The sequence below is a fragment of the Nicotiana attenuata genome, unplaced genomic scaffold (assembly GCF_001879085.1).
Source record: "Nicotiana attenuata strain UT unplaced genomic scaffold, NIATTr2, whole genome shotgun sequence".
Lineage (NCBI taxonomy): Eukaryota > Viridiplantae > Streptophyta > Magnoliopsida > Solanales > Solanaceae > Nicotiana > Nicotiana attenuata.
In genome coordinates, this window is record NW_017671257.1 from 214,438 (window position 1) to 234,412 (window position 19,975).

Genomic DNA, 19,975 nt, shown 5'->3' on the forward strand with positions numbered 1-19,975 from the left:
TAAACCAGAATTATTCAGATATATGCTCAATTTCTTCTTTCCAATTGTAGACATCCATGTCCATTTGTCTTCTAATTATAATCCCTCACCCCCCCCCCCCCCCAAACACAAAAAGAAATTGATGGCTGGTCAAATAGACAAACATAAATGTAGTAGTTGTGGCAGCTAAAAAGTTGCATTCTCTTGACTGCTTCCTGCAATTTATAGTCCTAATCTAGAGAAGACCCTCTTTTATCTTTTAAAATTCTGTCTTCATTCTTGTTTTTTTTTTTTTTCGCTCTGACAAATACTTCTTCTATTTCAGTTTATGTGACATTATTTCCTAATTAGTCTATTCAAAAAAGAATGACACACTTATATATTTAGAAATAATTAATTTTACACTTCGTATTTTTACCCTTCACGAGAAACTTTTATTATTACACAAATATAAAATGTTATGACATATTTAAGGCTACAAATTTCAAAAATTTGTAGCTACACAAACCCAATGGTATATTTAAAATTACAATTTTAAATTTTTTTTATTTCCTTCTTAATTTGGAATAGAGTAAGCACTAAATATTAAGCAACACATAAATGAAAATATTCTAAGTTGTATGGGTCAGTAATATAGGAAAAAGGACAATTTGAAGCAAACTGGTTTCGTGGTGTAGTTGGTTATCACGTCAGTCTAACACACTGAAGGTCTCCGGTTCGAGTCCGGGCGAAGCCACTTTCTTTATTATTTCCGCTTTCTATTTTTTGGCAGAGATTCGTGAGATGAAATTCATCTTCTTTTTTTTTTTTAATGACTTCTTTTTGTACTTTAATGTTTTTTCCGCTATTCTTTTAAAATTGAGGTAATTAATTTTGACAACATGAAACAAATTAAGAACGAGAATTGCAATGAACATAATCTAATATTTTGTCTATTAATATGCATGCAGTAATATAACGTAGACAAGAAAAACAAGAAAATTTTGGCAATAGTAAAATGCTAATTATACTCCCCATAGAGTAAACTTTGAACGTCAAGGGCAGATGTAGAAGGTCACTTAACCAAATAACTTTGACACATATTTTGTATATACGTTAAGAATTTTACTAAATAAATATAAATAATAGGTTACAAACTCATCAAATCAAATAGACTGCGACAGAATTTCGAGCTCGAACCCATAATATCTTGTTTCTGGTCTTATTTTATTGTAATAGGCATGGGTGGAAATTACAGTAATACATTTCAAAATGTATTACTATAACTTCAAAAATTCAAAATGCATTTCAACAAAATGCTAATATTAGAATTTTAGGAGGAAATAATGATCGATGAGGATTAAAAGAGGCAATAATTCTCAGAAAAAGGCAAATTTCTATATGCACTACCCAATTAATCTAACACAACAATTAACTCCTTTCATAATATATATCCTAACTTGTATTAGGTGAGTGTAATCTCAGTCAATGAGTGCTAAACTCATAACAACAACAACAACGACGACGACGACAAACTAGTGCAAAGTGGGGTCTGAAGAGGGTAGAGTGTACGCAAATCTTACCCTACCTTATGAGAATAGAACAGCTATTTTCGATAGATCCTCGGCTCAAGGAAAGATGAAAAAGAAGCAATACCAGCAAACAGTAACAACAATACAATAGCAAAAGAAACAACTCTGATTATGGAAAAGCTGTTGGAATATAAGATGGCACTCTATATAATATCACAATGCACTAAAAGAAGATGAGAGAGAGAGAAACATAAACTGCAGTGTCGGAGCAACTTAAAAGATAACATAAAGGTGGGGTACCTAATCACATAGATCCTAAAAGTCAAATTACAAAACTAAAGTTCTATCCTATGTAATGCTAAAATGAGGGAAATGACGTAGTAGAGGATGTAGATGAGATGTGTTTGTGAGGATCCATTCACGTGCAGAAACTTAGCTAACACGTTGAAGGAAAGGCAGTAACACTCTAAATAATTTGCAAACTTAGGTGCAGGTGCATGTAATTTAGACAAATAATCTACTACCAAACATAGAGATTAAACTGAAAATTCAAACAACATATAGTTGGTCAGCACTTTATCTACTTTTCCTAATTTCTCAATAAAACCACTAACTACGCCAAATTCAAAATGAGGTACCCATTCAGAAAGGAGTGTTACCCTGCTCAAGCAACTCATGCTTCATAACCATTCTCTAACATGTATTGGAGTATAATATTTTTACATTCTTGTGACAAAAGGAAAGTTTTTACTATTGAATCCATAAATATGTATAAGTCAACAATACAACAACAACAACAGCAAAATTCCACAAGTGGGGTTTGGGGAGGGTAGTGTGTAGGCAGACCTTATCCCTAGTCCGAAGGGGTAGAGAGGCTGTTTCCGAAAGACCCTCGGCTCAAAATAATAAAAAGAAGATAAAAGGAGAGGATATTAGATTCATCACGGAGATCATAGGAAAAATAGGAACATAAAATGCAGAAGAAAAATGCAAAGCAAAAATGGTGGCTAGTAAATGGATCCAACGTCGAAAAAGAAAATAGTAAGACACGACATTGCCCCTAGCTCTCTTAGACAAAACCCTACCGGACTAGGCTCACAAAGGTACAAAGTAACGCAAGACTCAACTACCTTCTAGCCTACAACCGTAATACTCGACCTCCACAACTTCCTATCAAGTGTCATGTCCTCGGAAATCTGAAGTCTCGCCATATCCTGCCTGATCACCTCTCCCCAATACTTCTTAGGCCGCCCTCTACCTCTTCTCGTGCCTTCCACAACCAGCCGCTCACACCTCCTTACTGGAGCATCTGGGCTTCTCCTCTGTGCATGCCCGAACCATCTGAGCCTCGCTTCCCGCATCTTGTCATCAATGGGAGCCACGTGCACCTTCTCCCGAATATCATCATTCCTAATCTTATCCATCCTAGTGTGCCCGCACATCCACCTCAACATCCTCATTTCTGCTACTTTCATCTTTTGGATATGTGAGTTCTTAACAGGCCAACACTCAGTCCCATACATAATGGCAATGTATATCAAATAGTTTCAAAATTAGTACTTAATACATAACTGAAACATTATGTAAAAACTGAAAGAGATTAAATGTAGGAAAGGGGTGAAGAGAAAAAGGGCAAAAATCTAATACGAAGAAGGTCCAAATATGCCCTTGTACCATACGAAATTGAGCACATTTGTCCTTTGTTAGTACTTTAGCCCATATATGTCCTTACCGTCACATAATTATCCATATATGCCTTTACCATCATATAGTTGGTCCATATATGCTCTTTTCGAAACGGAATCCACGCAAACTAATGAGCTCTTTCCTTAATTGTATTAAAGTGTATTACAAACACTTTCTCCTTTTTATTAATATTTTTTTTCTTTACCTTTCTCTTTTCTTTTCTTCTCTTTTTTTTTTCCTTTTTCTTTCTCCCATATCCGATTTCCTTCATTGCCGATGCCTTCTCCATTACCGTCACCAATTTCACGTGATTTTATTCCTAAAAATCAAACCTACACCACCAAAACCTTCCAAGCGAGAAGGCTCTAGTTCTTCTGAAAAGAAGGAGATGAAAATTGTTGGAGAAATTTTTTTGGTGGTGTTAATTTGGTGAAGGTAGGATATGGTTATTCAGATTTTGAAGGTGTTGTTCACCGTGTAGCTTCAAATCTGAAGCGAACAAGACCTTCAAAATCTGAATAACCATACCTACCTTCACCTAATTAACACCACCGAAAAAATTTCTCTCCTTCAGGCCAGAAGAACGTGTGGGGTTTGTGATAGTAAGATTAGCAGGAATTCATGAGTTTTGTCAAGTTAAATTGGTGAAGAAAATGGAAAAGGCATCAGCAATGGAGGAACTCGGATATGGGAGAAAGAAAAAGGAAAAAAAAGAGAAGAAAAGAAAAAAGAAGAGAGAAAGTTAAAGAAAAAAAAGTACTAATAAAAAGGAAATAGTTTTTGCAATGCATTTTAGTACAATTCACGAAAAAGCTAATTAGTTTGGGTGGATTCCGTTTCAAAAAGGGCATATATGGGCTAAAGTATTAACGAAGAGCAAATGTGCTCAATTTCGTATTGTACAAGGGCATATTTGGATTTTTTCCGAATCTAATAACATGTACTAGATAAATAAGAATCCTGGCCTAAGGAAAGTGTCACGCCACCTCTATAAAATAAAAAAAGGGCAACCCCGATGCACAAAGTATCCGCGTTTACGCAGGGTCGAGAATGGGTCGTACTCCAAGGGGGTGTGATGTAAGCAGCTCTGCGTAGACCATAACTATTTGGATATATAGACGGTTGAGACAAGCAAACACAAGGGAGACTTCTTGTGTATAGTGATAAAAATGGTTCAAAGATTGCTTTAGATTGTTCATTTTAAATCGCAGTTATAACACTTAACATTTTATATACTCAATTTTTTCTTTCCAATTGTAGACCCCCATGTCCATTTGACTTCTAATTACAATCCAAAAAAAAAATGGTGGCTGGTCAAATAGACAAACATTAATGTAGTAGTTGTGGCAGTTAAAAAGTTGCATTCAAATGTTCTTGATTGCTTCCTGCAATTTATAGTCCAAATCTAGAGAAGACCCTCTTTTATCTATTTAAATTCTTTCTTCATTCTTGTTTTTTTTGCTCTGACAAATACTCCTTCTACTTCAGTTTATGTGACACTATTTCCTATAATCTACTCAAAAAAGAATAACATACTTCTATAGTTGGAACTTGGAAACAAATAATTTTACACTTCCTATTTTACCCTTCACGAGAAATTTGTATTCCCATATAAATGTTATGACATGTTTAAGATCACAAGTTTTAAAAGTTTTATAGCTATACAAACCTTATGGTATATTCAAAATTACAAGTTTCAAAGGTCTTAATATTTTTCTTGAATTGGAATGGAGGAAGTATTAATTACTAAGTAACAGCTAAATGTATTTTAAATTGTATTCATATACTAATATTAAATAAGGACAAAACGAAGTAATCAGGTTTCGTGGTGTAGTTGGTTATCACGTCAGTCTAACACACTGAAGGTCTCCGGTTCGAGTCCGGGCGAAGCCACTTTCTTTATTATTTCCGCTTTCTATTTTTTGGCAGATAGGCGTGAGATGAAATTCATCTTCTTCTTCTTTTTGTTCCTTTAATTGTGCTGGTGAATGTCTATCCATTAATATGCAATAATGCAGACAAGAACAACAAGAAAACTTTGGCCATAATAAAATGCTAATTATACCCTCAACAGAGTAAACTTTGAACACCTCAAGGGCAAATGTAGAAGGTTACTTAACCAAATAACTTTAGCTCATATTTTGTGTATATGTTAAGAATTCCACTAAATAAGTATAAATATTAGATTAAAAACTCATTAAGCCAAATGGGTTGTAGCGTAATTTCGAACTCGAACCCATAATATTCAAATTCTGAATCTACCTCTGTTAAATAAACATGATGGAAGAGGTAGTGTGAATTAGCTGGTTACTTATTTGTCAAGGAGAGTTAACTCGATTTCTTCTTTTCTTATGATTTATCAAGTTATACGGGGAGACCAAAAAGCCCTCTGCTGCCGGCGAGCAGATGTATAATGTACTACATCGATCCAGTAACTTGTTAAGAATGTTGTGGCGGCCTTCATTTGCCCATTTCTCCATTGTATGAGAAGAAAATAGGCTTTGTTGTAACAATTGTATTTGTTGGTTGGACTTCATTTGCAATGTTTGGTTTCTGATCTTATTTTATTATAATAGCCATGGTGGACGTTATAGTAATAACTATAAAATGGCAAAAGGATGAAAAGTCAAAATGCATTTCAACAAAATGCTATTATTAGAATTTTAGGAGGACATAATGATCGATGAGGATTATCATTAAAAGAGGAGGCAATAATTCACAGAAAAAGAAATTTCTATATATACGCACTACCCAATTAGTCTTAACACAACACTTAACTCCTTTTATTATATATATATATATAGTTTTGCTAACCTACTATTATACACTTTTGAGTTCTCCAAAATACCCCTAGCATCACATCAACAACATATGAACTAATTGGGGGTTTTTGTCATTTCCTTGTTCAATCTTCTTCTTCACCCTTTCAATCCAGCATCGGAATCATTCAAGGATATTAAATTTGGCTCCATTTTCATTTTCAGTAGGGATTAACAAAAAATTTCATTAACATTAATCCAAAAACTAACCCACTTTCAGAAGGGATTAACATATTTTTAACTCCTCATCCTTCCAAAGAAGCTCCAAAAACTAGACACAAATCTCAAAAAATAACGTATTGTTGTTTATGAGATTTTCAACATATCTATTATTTAATTCAGCCATCAAAAGTTAAGCCAAATCTAGCCAATTTCTTTGAGTGACGCTTCTGATCTTCTTAAGCTTGTAAACCCAGCAAACAAAAGTAAAACCAAATCTAACCAACTTCATTGTTCTGAAATATAAACCCAGAAATCAAGAGGTAAAATAAAGCTAACCAATTTCATTGTTATAATCTGAAACTGAAACAATAAAATTGGTTGTAATCTGAAACTTTCTTACATTTTTATAGGATTGATCTTGATGGAAATGGATTCATCTCATCGTCAATTTATCTCTCACTTTTTTGGTTACCTAACTGGGTTTGGAACTGTGATTTAGATGGGTGTGATTCTTTCTTCATGGATATACTAGGAATTGCGCAGAAGAAGTGGAAGGTGTTTGGACGGAAATTGTAGAGAAGAAAAGGCAACTTTTGTAAAGACAAAAGAGTCCCTACATTTAATTGGAGCGTGATTGGAGATTGCTAGGGGTATTTTGGACTCAAAAGTGTATATATATTTTTTTTTGGTGAGAAAGATAATATTGCATAAAATTTAACGAAAAATTACTACAGAGAGAGTGATGCATGTGCATCGCCATTATAGTTGTTTGATAGTTGTCTATTACATTGATGGATACTACTTATCCCAATGGAGTTTTCTACAATATTGGCGCCATTGGTTGTTGTGGTTGCATGTTCATCATCATAGATCAAAAAAGTGTTTTGTTCCATGTCCATAGCTTGTTCCGCTGGTCTACACGTCGTCCTCCTATATCGTACAGCTCCTGCTTGATCCATTTGCAAAAAGGTGTTGACAATATCCGGTGGCTCTTCAAAAACAATAGGTTTTGCAACAGCTTCCATGGTGTATCTAGCCTTAGCCAAACGATCAGCCACCTCATTTCCCTCTCTGTAGGTATGTGCAATTGTGACACTATGCATTTGGTCCGGGAGGTGCCTGCAGTCAGCAATTAGATTAGTATAAACGACATTATCATTTTTTAACAGGGTTAATACCTTTGATGCACCGACGTTTATTTCCAGGGGAATCAAATTGCGAGAAGTTGCCTATTCCAGCCCTTGAAAGAGGGCTTGTAGTTCTGCATGGATGATGGTTGCAGTGTCAAAGTTACCTGCAAATCCTATAATCCAATTTCTATTTGAGCCGCGTATGAGTCCCCCTATACCTGCTTTATGAGTTACTGATGATGCAGCCATCAGTATCTAATTTATAGTAGTTTGGTTTTGGGGGTATCCATTTTATAGGCTGCATTATAGGAAAGAAATTTTTTTCCATGTTTGTTGCTAAGTAAGTAAATTCCAGCGCTTGATTGGTGATTAATTTAGTGGATAGATGGTGTTGTGTGCGATTAAAGTTGTGATTGTTACGAGCAATCCAAATGTGCCAAATGTGTCGGAAATAAAAGTTTATTATTGATACGGTAAGGCATGTTATTTCATTTAGTATTAATAAGACCATTCCGAGGGGTGTGAAAATCTACTGATATGGTTGATAACCTCCTATACAATGCTAACCTCCTACAATTATGTAATAGGTTAGCAAAACTTATATATATATATATATATATATATATATATATATATATATATATATATATATATATATATATATATATATATATATATATATATCCGACTTATACTTGTACTAGGTGAGTGTAATCTTGATCAATGAGTGCTAAACTCTAAACAATAACAACGGCCCTAAAAAGATTCAGTCCCTCAAAAGATTCACAATGTTTATAATTGTACCTTCTCTACCCATGCATCCTTGTATTCTACAATATAAGGGTTATCTAGCTTGCTATCAAATTCATCTGCAAGAATTAAACTTGAAAGTTAGTTAAGAATAATTACTTACTCTATTAGATAATTGTTTATAGAAAAAGTGTTTCATGTATAAAGTAATTTCCTTTTATAATACTATAAATTAAAAAGATTGTGGTCCGGGAACCCTAGGATAATAATACGGGAATTAAACAATGACGAAATTATTAATGGATATATTGTTATTGGAATACGTTTGATTTATTGACTAAAAAGGGGATATACAGGGCATAATGTAAAATTGTGTTTGGTGTATACTAGATAAGATAAATTTTTATTTCTAAATTTAACCTTAAATTTTTTAAAGAACTTTGGGGGAAGAGCCTATTTCAAAGGACATCTTTGTTGTTATAGTGTTTTTTCCCGGAATTAAGTAATACCCGTATTATTATCCCATCCTCGATGTAGGATAGAATAATACCACAATTGTTATATAAATTAATCCCGATATTGCTAATCTCGGATTCAAAAATTCAACCAAACACGAGATAAAATAATCTCGCATCAAATTCCAAGATTTTCCATTCCTTACCCCACCAACCAAACGAGTGCTAAGGTTCTTGTGATGGTTTTTCCATCTTGTCTTCGACCACGTAGGAAAATAAGTGCAAGGACTTGAGACATTTCTCATTTAATAACATTGAAAGCTATGACAGAAAGAATAATTACTTGACAGTAAGGAAAAGAAGTTGGAAGTTATTTCTAACATTTATAATCTCTACCAAACATTTTACATCTCACCTTTTCTTTTTTCTCATTGTTAATTTGTTTTTATATATTTGACAGGGAGGTTGTTACACCAGAATGCATTTGGTCAAACTCTGAACAAAACCAACAACTACGCCAAATTCAAAACGAAGTACCCATTTACCCTGCTCAGGCAACTCATGCTTCATAACCAATCTCTAACATGTATTGGAGTATAATCTTTTTACCTTCTTGTAACAAAGGAAAGTTATCTGATGTTACTAATTCCTTTCTGAAATAGCAAGAAAGGGCAACTTTGTAAACTTAAAGAAATAAAAGATACAAGAATGAATATCCCAAGAAACCATTGCAAAATCTCCAATTCTAACATCAAGCATCTTTCTAATGCAGAGGTTGCATGACCTCTCAGTTGCCATGGACAATTGCTGAAAACAGCATCTGATTGATATCTTCCCCCGACTCAAGGCTCTCATCCTCTGCATAATGGAGAAGTTACTCAGGAAAAAATACATTATCCTATCAAGTAAACGCCTACTTAAACCAATGATAATGATCATTGGTATTGTTCAAATGAGTTCCAATCTTCTGTTGTTGATCATCGAGTAACATCTCGTGAAAAGAAAATCCAAATTAGCAAATTAATTTAAACCATGCATGTGTTTTACAATCTGCAAAGCCACCTACTTCCCTTCCAGGGCGGGAAGCACTCAAGGAAATAAAGAAAAACCAGCACGATTTATAACAATAGAGTCACATCAATTTCTCTCTTCTCTCATGCTCACAGCACACGTTAGATAAACATACGCCAGCGTGGCCGCCATGGGGAAAGGGAGAGGTCGTGCGCGAGGAAGACCAAAACGAACACCTGTTATAGCTTTTGGAAGTACAGTAAGCTCTAAGACGCAAGCGGGAAAGATGAATTCAACGCAGGAACATGCAATGGTGACACCGGAGATGCAATCGATAGCTAAGATCTCAATGGAAATTGATTCATCTTCGAGAGATACTGGGGCAAGTAAGAAGCTCAATCTCAGTGGCTCAACTTCAAATTGTCAATTGACTCAGCTAAGTAAAGGCAAATCTAATGGGAAAGGCAATGGAACAGTAACCATTGACAACCCTAATGGGGAAAGCAATGGAACAGTAACCATTGACAACCCTAATTTAGAGAGGAGGAACAGTGAGGACCCAAATCAAGAAAGCACTCATGAGGAGGATAATTTGAACAAAATTGAAAAGCTTAGTACCAATTTAGGCACGATTGGTAGTGAGAACCCCCAGGTGAAAGCTAATGAAACAATAGAACCTACTGTTGTTGCAGGACCAAAACCACGGGCAAATCTTTTTCAACAGAACAAGGTCGCAACTCATGGAATGGCATTACGATACATCCCCCCTCAAATTGTTGATGGGCAGACAGTTGTTCAATTGGAAATGAAGATGTTGAAAAAGAAGAGGAGAAATGGAGCTGTGCTTTGATTGCCTACATCATTGGAAGTAATCCAGGATACAATGCAATGAAGAGGTACATTGATCAACACTGGTTGGATGTTGCAGAACCAGAATTATTTTTGCATGATGAGGGGTACTATGTCATCAAGTTTCAGTCAATGGAGGATATGCACAGAATCTTCTATGCTGGCTCTCACACTAATAGTAATAGACCAATCATCTTGGAGCCTTGGACGACTGATTTTGATCTGAGCAAGGAGTTTCTCACAGAAATTCCCTTATGGGTTGTCTTACCTAATTTGCCAATGAATTGCTGGGGAAGTGAGTCGTTAAGCAAAATAGCTAGTGCAATTGGGAAGCCACTGTTTGCCGATGAGTGCACTACAAAGCAAACACGAATATCATATGCAAGAATGATGGTAGCAGCTAATGTGACTAAAACTCTACCAACAGAAGTCACCATCATGGATCCAAGAGGCAAGAAATTTCAACAACAGTTGGTGTACTGTGACAAGTGCCAATCTATTGGACACACATGTGCTAACCAGCAAGTCCCTAAACCACAACATGTAGAACAACCTAGAAGAAGAAGAGAGGCCAGAAAAGTTACCTATGAATAGAGAACCAAGGGTCCTGTGGTGAATGCAGAGGCTGCTAATGAAGAACAACCTCAGGCCCCTAATATGCAACACCATAGTCAAAGCAGTGACCAAAGGATAGCCCAAAAGAATTGTCCAATCTCAGAAGCAAATACAACAGTGAGGCAAGAGTCGATGCAAAAAGGTAAAGACTAGGAAGTGGCCAGCCCAGAAATGAACTTGACAAATTTTCCTATGCTACCAACTTCCACAAGCAGAACTAAGGTTTTGTAGACTAAAAGGGGTCATAGTGCAAGCCTTTCCCTGCCTCATGATCGAGGAGGGGTTAAACAAACCAATTAATGACCTGGCTTTTCTGGAATATCAGGGGTGTGAACAAGTGGTATAACCAGAAAGAATTGAAGAACTACCTGAAAATTAATAATATTAGACTAGCAGGTATAGTAGAAACAAGGGTGAAACAAGGGTGAAAGAACATAATGCAAGAAAGGTACGGTGTCATATTGCCCCTGGCTGGGAAACTCTTCATAACGACAATTATGCTGTTAATGGAAGAATATGATTGCTATGGGATTCAAGTTACTATACAATTACTTTGCTGAGAGCAGAAGCACAACTAATTCATTGTTCAGTTAAAGGGATTGATGATGATATTGATTGCTTAGTGACAGTTGTGTATGCATACAATACTGTAGAAAAGAGAACATCGGTGGGAACAACTGGAGGAGATTTCAATTCAGTTTTATACTCACAGGACAGACTTTATGGAAATCCAGTTAATGCGACAGAGAATAGAGACTATGCAAATTGTGTACAAACACTAGGTCTCAATGAATTGACTTGGGAAGGAGAATATTATACATGGTCTAATAATCAATCGGGAGCTGACAAAATATGGAGTAGAACTGATAGAATGTTTGGGAACTATGATTGGACGATGAAATGGGGACACATTTGTACTGAGTATGGGCTGCCTTATATCTCAGATCACTCTCCTATGTGCATGAAGTTAACAATCAAATAGTGGACTGGGAAAGCACCTTTTAAGTTCTTCAATGTATGGGCAGATCATGAAGATTTCTTATCCATTGTGAAGCAGGGATGGGGCAAGAGACTCAGAAGCAAGAAGATGCAAAATATCTGGTTAAAATTGAAGGCACTCAGACTTGTGCTAAGGAAGTTGAATAATGAGGAATTCAAGTTCATTAAACAAAAGATAGAAAGAGTAAGAGCAGAGCGTACTGTCATACAGGGGCAAATCTCTACACAATGTACAGATGAGTTATTAGTGGAAAAGAGACAATAATACAAAACCTTGAGAAATGGGATTTGATGGAGGAAGGTGCCTTGAAACAAAAAGCTAGAGCAAAGTGGATCAAGCTAGGAGACTCAAATTCAAAGTATTTTGCAGCAGTATAAAGGAAAGGCAGCAGAGGAAACAGATAATTGAGCTTACTTCTCTTACTGAAGACAAATTATCTGAACCTGAAGATATCACTAATGAAATAGTGAGTTTTTATAAATCATTGATGGGATCTGCAGCGCACAGCCTACCAACAATAGAAAAGGAAATAATGCAAAAAGGACCAATACTGTCACAGCAACAGAGGATTATACTATGTCAAGATGTCACTAAACAAGAAGTTTATGATGGACTAATGTCATTTGGTGATGACAAAGCCCTTGGTGTTGATGGATTCAATGCTTATTTTTTCAAGAAGGCATTGGAAGGTCATTCACCAAGAAGTTACAGCAGCTGTTATGGATTTCTTTGCCACTGGGAAGCTATACAGAGCAATCAATTGTACAGCTATCACCTTAGTTCCCAAGACCGGCAAACTTAAAACAATTAAAGAATTTAGGCAATTGCATGTTGCACAGTGCTTTATAAGATAATTTCCAAAATCCTAGCTGCTAGAATTCAAGTTGTTATCTCTACTGTAATTAGTGAAGCACAGGCTGGCTTTATACCTGGTAGGAGGATATCTGACAATGTCATTTTAGCACATAAGTTCAAAGCCTATTCTAGGAAACACATCTCCCCCAGATGCATGATTAAGATAGATCTTTAGAAGGCCTATGATTTTGTGGAATGGCCCTACTTGAAGCAGGTTATGGAAGAGCAAGGATTTCCTAAATTGTTCATCTCATGGGATATGGAATGCATAGAGACTGTCAATTATTCTGTCATAGTTAATGGAGAATATTCAGTACCATTCAATGCTGCCAAGGGCCTCAGACAAGGTGATCCAATGTCACCTTTTCTTTTTGCAATTGTTATGGAGTATTTGAGTAGAAGCTTACATGATCTTAAGGCAAACAAAGAGTACAACTATCACCCCAGGTGTTCAAGGCTCAAGATTATTCACTTATGTTGCTGATGACCTCTTACTATTTGCTAGAAGGGATGTGAAGTCAGTAGCTGCAATAGCTCATAAATTCCTACAGTTTACAAAAGAATCTGGGCTACAGGCTAACCAAAGTAAAAGTGCAGTATACTTTGGAGGAGTATCAACAACAGTGCAACAGCAGATCTTACAGCACTTGGGTTTCACCACAGGAGACCTGCCTTTCAAATATTTGGGAGTTCCTCTATCTACCAAGAAATTGAGTATCATGCAATGGCAACCTTTGATAGACAAGATGGCATAAAAAATAACCTCATGGCCTGCAAGGAAGCTCTCATATGCTGGCAGAGTTCAGCTATTCCAAAGTGTTTTGTTTGGAATACAAGCTTTCTGGGCTCAACTTTTCATTATCCCTGCCAAGGTGATCAAGGTCATTGAAGGTATATGCAGATCGTATGTGTGGTCAGGTACCAATGTGATCACAAAGAAAGCTTTACTAGCCTAGGATAAGGTATGTCTACCCAAAGCTGGAGGTGGGCTGAACCTTACAAATCTGCAAATCTGCAACAAAGCTGCTACAGCTAAAGTATGCTGGGATTTGGCTCACAAGGAAGATAAGCTATGGATCAGATGGATTCATACCTACTACATCAAAAATCAGCAATTCAACATTATCCCGATCCCTCAACAGGCTTGCTGGATGGTTAGGAAGATATTTGAAGCTAGAGGTTCCCTAGAGAATATTATACTTGCATAGACACCTAAGAAGAGCCTAATCAGGCACATATACTTCCATCTGCTTGGTGACTATGCAAGGGTTGAATGGAAAAGCATCCTGTTCAACAATGTTGCACGACCAAAAGCAAAATTCACAATGTGGCTATTGCTGTAGGGAAGACTACTGACAACCGATAGGTTAAGTAAATGGGGTATACATGTGAATACACAGTGTGCCTTATGTCAAGAATGGAAAGAAACAAAAGAGCACTTGTTTGTACACTGCAGATATGCAGAGCTGTACCATTGGATACAGTTACACGAGCCTACCACAAGAGGTTGGGTCATCAAGTGTTCAAAAGGAAAATCCCAACAAGCAATGATCTTCAAACTTGTCTATGCAGAGGCTATTCACCATATTTGGATTGAGAGGAACTTACGAATATTCGAACAAAGAAGTAGGCAACATGGAAACATTGCAAAGGAGATAGCTTACATTTGCTGTGTTCGGGCACCCCCTAGGATCAAAGCTCAATTACAGTGTCATGTCTTCTAATATGATCAAAGTAGGAAGTAGGTAGTTTGCTATGTTTTTTTCGTATTGAGATAGCTAGCTTTGTTGGCTTAGCTATGGATTTGTAACTGATCTTTGTTGGCTTAGCTATGGATTTGTAACTGATTGCTTTGGTGATTAATGAAATTAAGTTCGTTACCATAAAATAAAATAAAAAAAACCAGCACGCTATGCCTTAATCCAAACTAATTAAGGTTGGCTAAATGAATAATGGTCTTTCAAGACAAATTAGGGTTTCTCAAAAACTAAAGATTCTTTAAATCTCACACTTATCCCTAGCAGGACATAATGTAAGTCTAGCAACAACTAAGTTTTAATTTCACTAGTTTGTATTGCATATATGGATCTTTTGCTTCCATTTTGAACTATTCTTCAATAAGTGTGTACTCATAGTAAGTTGTCACCTCCAACCCCCCCCCCCCCCCACACACACACACACACACAAACCCCAACCCCCCACATTTATTAATTTCAGCAATCCAGTTTAGATGCCGAAAATGCTCCAAGGTACTGATCACAGCTACCCGGAAATTGACAATGCAGTGCAGGAGTAAAAGCCTATTAGAAAGAAGATTTAACAAACCATTAGTTACGGAGGTTCATCAATGGGCTAGTCGTGATGAGAAGAAGGAAAAAGAATGTGCTGCTTATAAGCTTCAATTATGGTCAAAATGCTTATCGGACACAGTCACAACAGGACCAGCAGACACATATTTACCCCAAATATGTACCTCTCTTTCATTTACATGTTTTCTTTATGCAGGAAACATAAGTTCTACGCCAACAACAACATACCTAGTATTATCGTGGGGTCTGGAGAGGGTAGTGTGTAGGCAGACCTTACCCCTACCTTGTGAGGATAAAGAGGTTGTTTCCAACAGACCCTCGGTGCAGGATAAGTTCTACGCCAGTCAAGTGTTACAATTTGAACATACAAGTTATGAAATTGCCATTATGATACTGCACCTGTTCTTGATCTGACTTGAGTTGTCCATTCGTTGATGACCTGCACATCAAGAATAAAGAAAAATTTGGAGAGAGAGAGAGAGAGAGTGTGTGTGTGTGTGATCCGAAACACCAAGAAAGGAGGTAGGGGAGGGGAAACTGTAGCAGGGCAACTATAGCCACCACAGCAAGCACTTAAATGCCATGGCAAGTGGCAACTAAATCAGGAATCTTGCCCTTCAGATTAATCTTTGGTTGCCTGCTGGAAAATGGTGCATATTCTCTAGACACTATTTGGATTTTTGCAACCTTGCCACAATCAAGAAGAAGTCAATAAAATTGCAATAATTTTTCTCAAAAAGTGGAGTAAAACCTAGGAATATGATAAATAAAGAATGATGTGAGATGAAAATCATTTTTCATCTGAAAGCCTTAGAAAGCCGTCTCTTGGAGAAATTTATCATATATATTATACACTCACTCCAACTCAAACATTCTATATTTCAAGATATAATGGTTGTGGTTGGGTGGGAGAAGGAATCTTTAAACACTTCATATATCTAGGAACTATAATAACCCTTATGGAGAAGGAGAGCCTTGGAGGAACGATAAAGTTATCTCCGTGTGACCTATAGGTCACGGGTTCGGGCCCTGAAAGCAGCCACTAATGCTTGCATTAGGATAGACTGTCTACGTTACACCCTTTGGGGTGCGGTCCTTCCCCGGACCCTACATGAACACGGGATGTCTTGTGCACTGGGCTGCCCCTCAACAATAACCCTTATAGAATGATGCTGCAAAATCAAGTTACCTGGTTGAAGCTAGCATATGATGGATCATCAGAATCACTGATGATAGGAACACCGGTAGATAATTGCAATCTTTGCAGCAACGACCTGTTTCCAACTAAGGTTCCCCGAGCTTTATCAATCAAATCCTGTTTATAGTGTGACCAGCATAAAAGTTCTTAAATCCCAGTACAGCACAGTAAAAGAAACATTTATGATAAAGAAAGAGGTGACTGGACGCCTATTTGCTACTAATAACCACGAAGTCTTGGTCCCAACTATAGCAACTTCTAAAGTACAGAAAAGCTATACGAACACTATATACAGACTCTTGAAAGGTAAAGGATAACTAAATTCATGGCCTGAAAACAAAATTTATGCTTCCTATTTTTAGAAAAAAAAAATTCAACAGCTTTTTTCATGGATTCTATCATAAGGCATTCAGCTGCTGCGGGTCAAGACATGCTAAGTGTCAATCTTCAGCAGTCAGTACAAGTATTCAAAGTTTTGTAATGACAAAATTAAGCTCCATAAATATCAACTTTAAGTTTCAGATACTCAATGCATTCAGCTGTAAAATTTCTACTTCATATCAACATAGACTTCATTTTTTTGAAGGACGAAACTTCAGCATCATATGAAATCTTCACTCATGTTTGCCCGAATAAGTTTGCGCATTTGTTTCTCCCTGAATATCCTTTACGCTTTCTCATTGTCACACACTTAACAGATGTCACTGAGCTTGACATCAACATGGTCCATTACTTCCGAAAACATAGTAATTACAGAACTTCATCATCAGAGTAGTGGCATTTCCACAAAGACAACAATTAATACATGCATTGAATATTGATGCAGTAACAAAGCAGTCTAGCTTACACATTCTGGTACCAACAACATGCCACACATCTTCCGTTTCTTTTTTCTTTCGCTTTTGCAGAAGGCAAGAGCAGACAAACATCATAAAACAACTTACTAAGTTCAAAATCAACTTTAAGTCAAGAGCCAATGATACCTATTGGCTTAGTGAAACCTTATATAATGTCCTCCATAGTTATCAACAACAATCAAATTTCAATAGATTCTACAATAATATGGAAGTGAAACTTGGAGAATTACTGACCAGGACTAGTTGATGTATGGATTCAAAGTAGTTATTACTAACTACCTGATTATATAGCTTCCAAACACCATATCCACGAAGCCCAAGCAATAACGCAAACAAGTTTTAAATTTTGGCAGGCAATAGAACCACTTGGATGGAGAAACGGGCAGCAATCATCTTTTATATTTACCATATAGGTAAGCAGATTTCAGTTTCCATAAGGAACTCAAGAACTCAGAAAATTTTGTCCAGTGTAGTTGACTTCAGCAGGCGAGAAAGTCACCAGTAAACTTTGGTCGAGTAAAGAACCATGAGAAAGCCTTAGGTATTTTGAAAAACAGGGGAGAAAGAGAAAGAAATCCAGTCTAATGGTGGACAAGAAAAGAAGAGGACTACAGCAACAAAATAGGAGATGCGGCCTTTGTTATTTGATTCAAAACAACCAGGTTCTCCTTATTTCTATCTCATTGCTAACCTATGTTATTCTAATTCTTTATATCAAAAAAGAAAAACAACTAGCAATCTCAATTCTATGTTAGATGGGCTCGTTCATGGGTATATACATGAGAAGTATCCGGTACAGTTACGTGTTGTTCTTTTGCTAATTTTTAGTGCAGTGAAGACCATGCGCGATGTATCTCTACTCATGTCACACCCCTACGACACGATACATCAACGCAAACAAGGGATCTATGTGCGGTAGTCTCAACATAATCAGTCTTGAAACATTCTATTTTTCCTTTTTTCTCAGCGAGCATGTTTTTGAAATTTTACACTGGAGTTTGTTTAATCACCAAAATATCGCATTCTCGAGTTATTTATCACAAATTATTTCAATACCGAAATATAGTTCTTTCACTTGACTGTAATCAACTAACATATCCTTCATTTGATGTTTCAAACAACCTGGCTTATTTCTTCTTACATTTCATTATTATTTTGATAACCGAAAAATCTTGAGTCAAACTCGGTGGTTAATGAGCCCGCCCCTCTACCCTTCTCCACTTAAATACCAGACTTTTTTCCGTAGCAGGGCTCGAACTCGTGACGTGGGCCAAACACACATTTCCGTACTTGCACTATCTGAATACAAGAATTTGAAATAATATTAAAGTCCCAAAGCAAAAAAGAATAATACACTCGCACATTAGTATACATACATATGTTAGCCTGTCTCGAAACACAAATTAATAAATACCGAAAGAAGATGGACCAAAATACAGTGGAATGGATATAAATAATTCATATAATTGACCCCAACTAGGTTGGGGTTGAGCAGTGCCACGTAGACTTAAGGGTGATCAGTTAAACACCTTTCATCAAAAAATTATAAGGCACAAAAGAGAAAATTATACTCAATATATAGGAAAAAATTAATTTTATAGATATATATTAAATTTGAACATTTTTAGCGGAACTCCTGGTTTCGCCAATGGTTGAGGCGTAGTAGTTATAATCAATCAATACCTGTTTAGCTGCAAGTAACTCACGGCACTGCTCCTTCAAGGTGGACATTTCATCTTGAACTTTCTTAATCCTCGAAACTAGCTTCATGGGGTTTGCCTGGAACCAAACAAAAGTATTTAAGTTATATAGACTGACAATGTAGAATATGCTAAATTTTAACATGTTCTAACAAATTATTTATTATTTTTACCAGACTATCAATTAATGTTTATCAAGACATTTACCTATAAATTAGTACCTAATAAATGACCTAATGAGTAACTATTTTTTTACAACCGGCATTAGAACAACAACAAAAAAAAAAAAAAAAAAAAAAAGAAAAACCAATTTAATCCCATAAGTTGAGTATGGGGAGGGTAGTGTATATGCGGACCTTACCCCTACCCTACCCTATAAAGGTAGAGAGGTTGTTTCCGATAGACCATCGGCTCAAGGAATAGTAAAAATAAAACAACAAGGAATAGCATCAGCAATGCAATAGGGTCGGCATTACATAGAATTTAAGCTAAAAAAATAGCAAAACAAAAAGACAAAAAATCAAAACCCAGAAAAACTGGAAAGAGCAAAAGCATTTAAGTTATATCACTGACAGTGCAAATTATTTTTTTACAATATCAATAACTTTTAACCTGTGTTAGTTATTTTTATCAGATTACTAATTAATGTTTATCGAGATATTACCTGTAAATTACCTAATAAGTAACTTGATGTGTAACTATACTTTTAATGCATAGAATTTAAATTCAAAAAATTGAAAAAATATCAAAAACAAGAAGAAGCAAAAAATCAAAATCAATAGAATCTGAAAAGAGTAAATTGCAGACATTATCAGGGTAGACTTGTTGAAATTCCTTTTCGAGCTTGTTTTGGACTGTTGTCAAGTCATGGTTGGCTTTAGTGAAGAGTGTTAAAATCCCGTCCACTGATTGATGTTGCTCGTTCTCTAAATGGTGATATTGACTTAGATTACGGTGACTCATTGTTCTTTTTCTTCTCAATTTCTAGCTCTTTACTCGAAAATGGCAGAAATGAGAGGCTTTTTTTTGAATTTTCAGGAGAAAGGGAAAGGGAAAGGAGTGAAGAGGGAAATGGAGGGAATTGTCAAA

At 36.2% G+C, this 19,975-nt stretch overlaps 1 protein-coding gene, 1 long non-coding RNA gene and 2 other non-coding genes across 4 annotated transcripts; 2 read left to right on the top strand and 2 right to left on the bottom strand.

Annotated features, from left to right (window-relative positions):
* Window positions 1–641: 641 nt before the first annotated feature.
* TRNAV-AAC lies at window positions 642–715 on the top strand. Its single transcript has one exon. It is a non-coding gene; the product is annotated as a tRNA-Val (tRNA).
* A 4,280-nt stretch (window positions 716–4,995) lies between these two features.
* Window positions 4,996–5,069, top strand: TRNAV-AAC. Its single transcript has one exon. It is a non-coding gene; the product is annotated as a tRNA-Val (tRNA).
* A 1,059-nt stretch (window positions 5,070–6,128) lies between these two features.
* On the bottom strand, window positions 6,129–7,502 carry LOC109207102. The gene is made up of 2 exons (XR_002064967.1): window positions 6,558–7,502; window positions 6,129–6,450 (listed from the first exon to the last, which is right to left on the bottom strand). It is a non-coding gene; the product is annotated as an uncharacterized LOC109207102 (long non-coding RNA).
* Window positions 7,503–9,057: 1,555 nt separating this feature from the next.
* Window positions 9,058–19,975, bottom strand: LOC109207106. The gene is made up of 5 exons (XM_019369991.1): window positions 19,694–19,975; window positions 18,870–18,965; window positions 16,321–16,446; window positions 15,531–15,570; window positions 9,058–9,350 (listed from the first exon to the last, which is right to left on the bottom strand). The coding sequence occupies exons 1-5, from the start codon at window positions 19,847–19,849 to the stop codon at window positions 9,280–9,282; spliced, it is 489 nt and encodes a 162-aa protein (XP_019225536.1). The 5' UTR covers window positions 19,850–19,975; the 3' UTR covers window positions 9,058–9,279.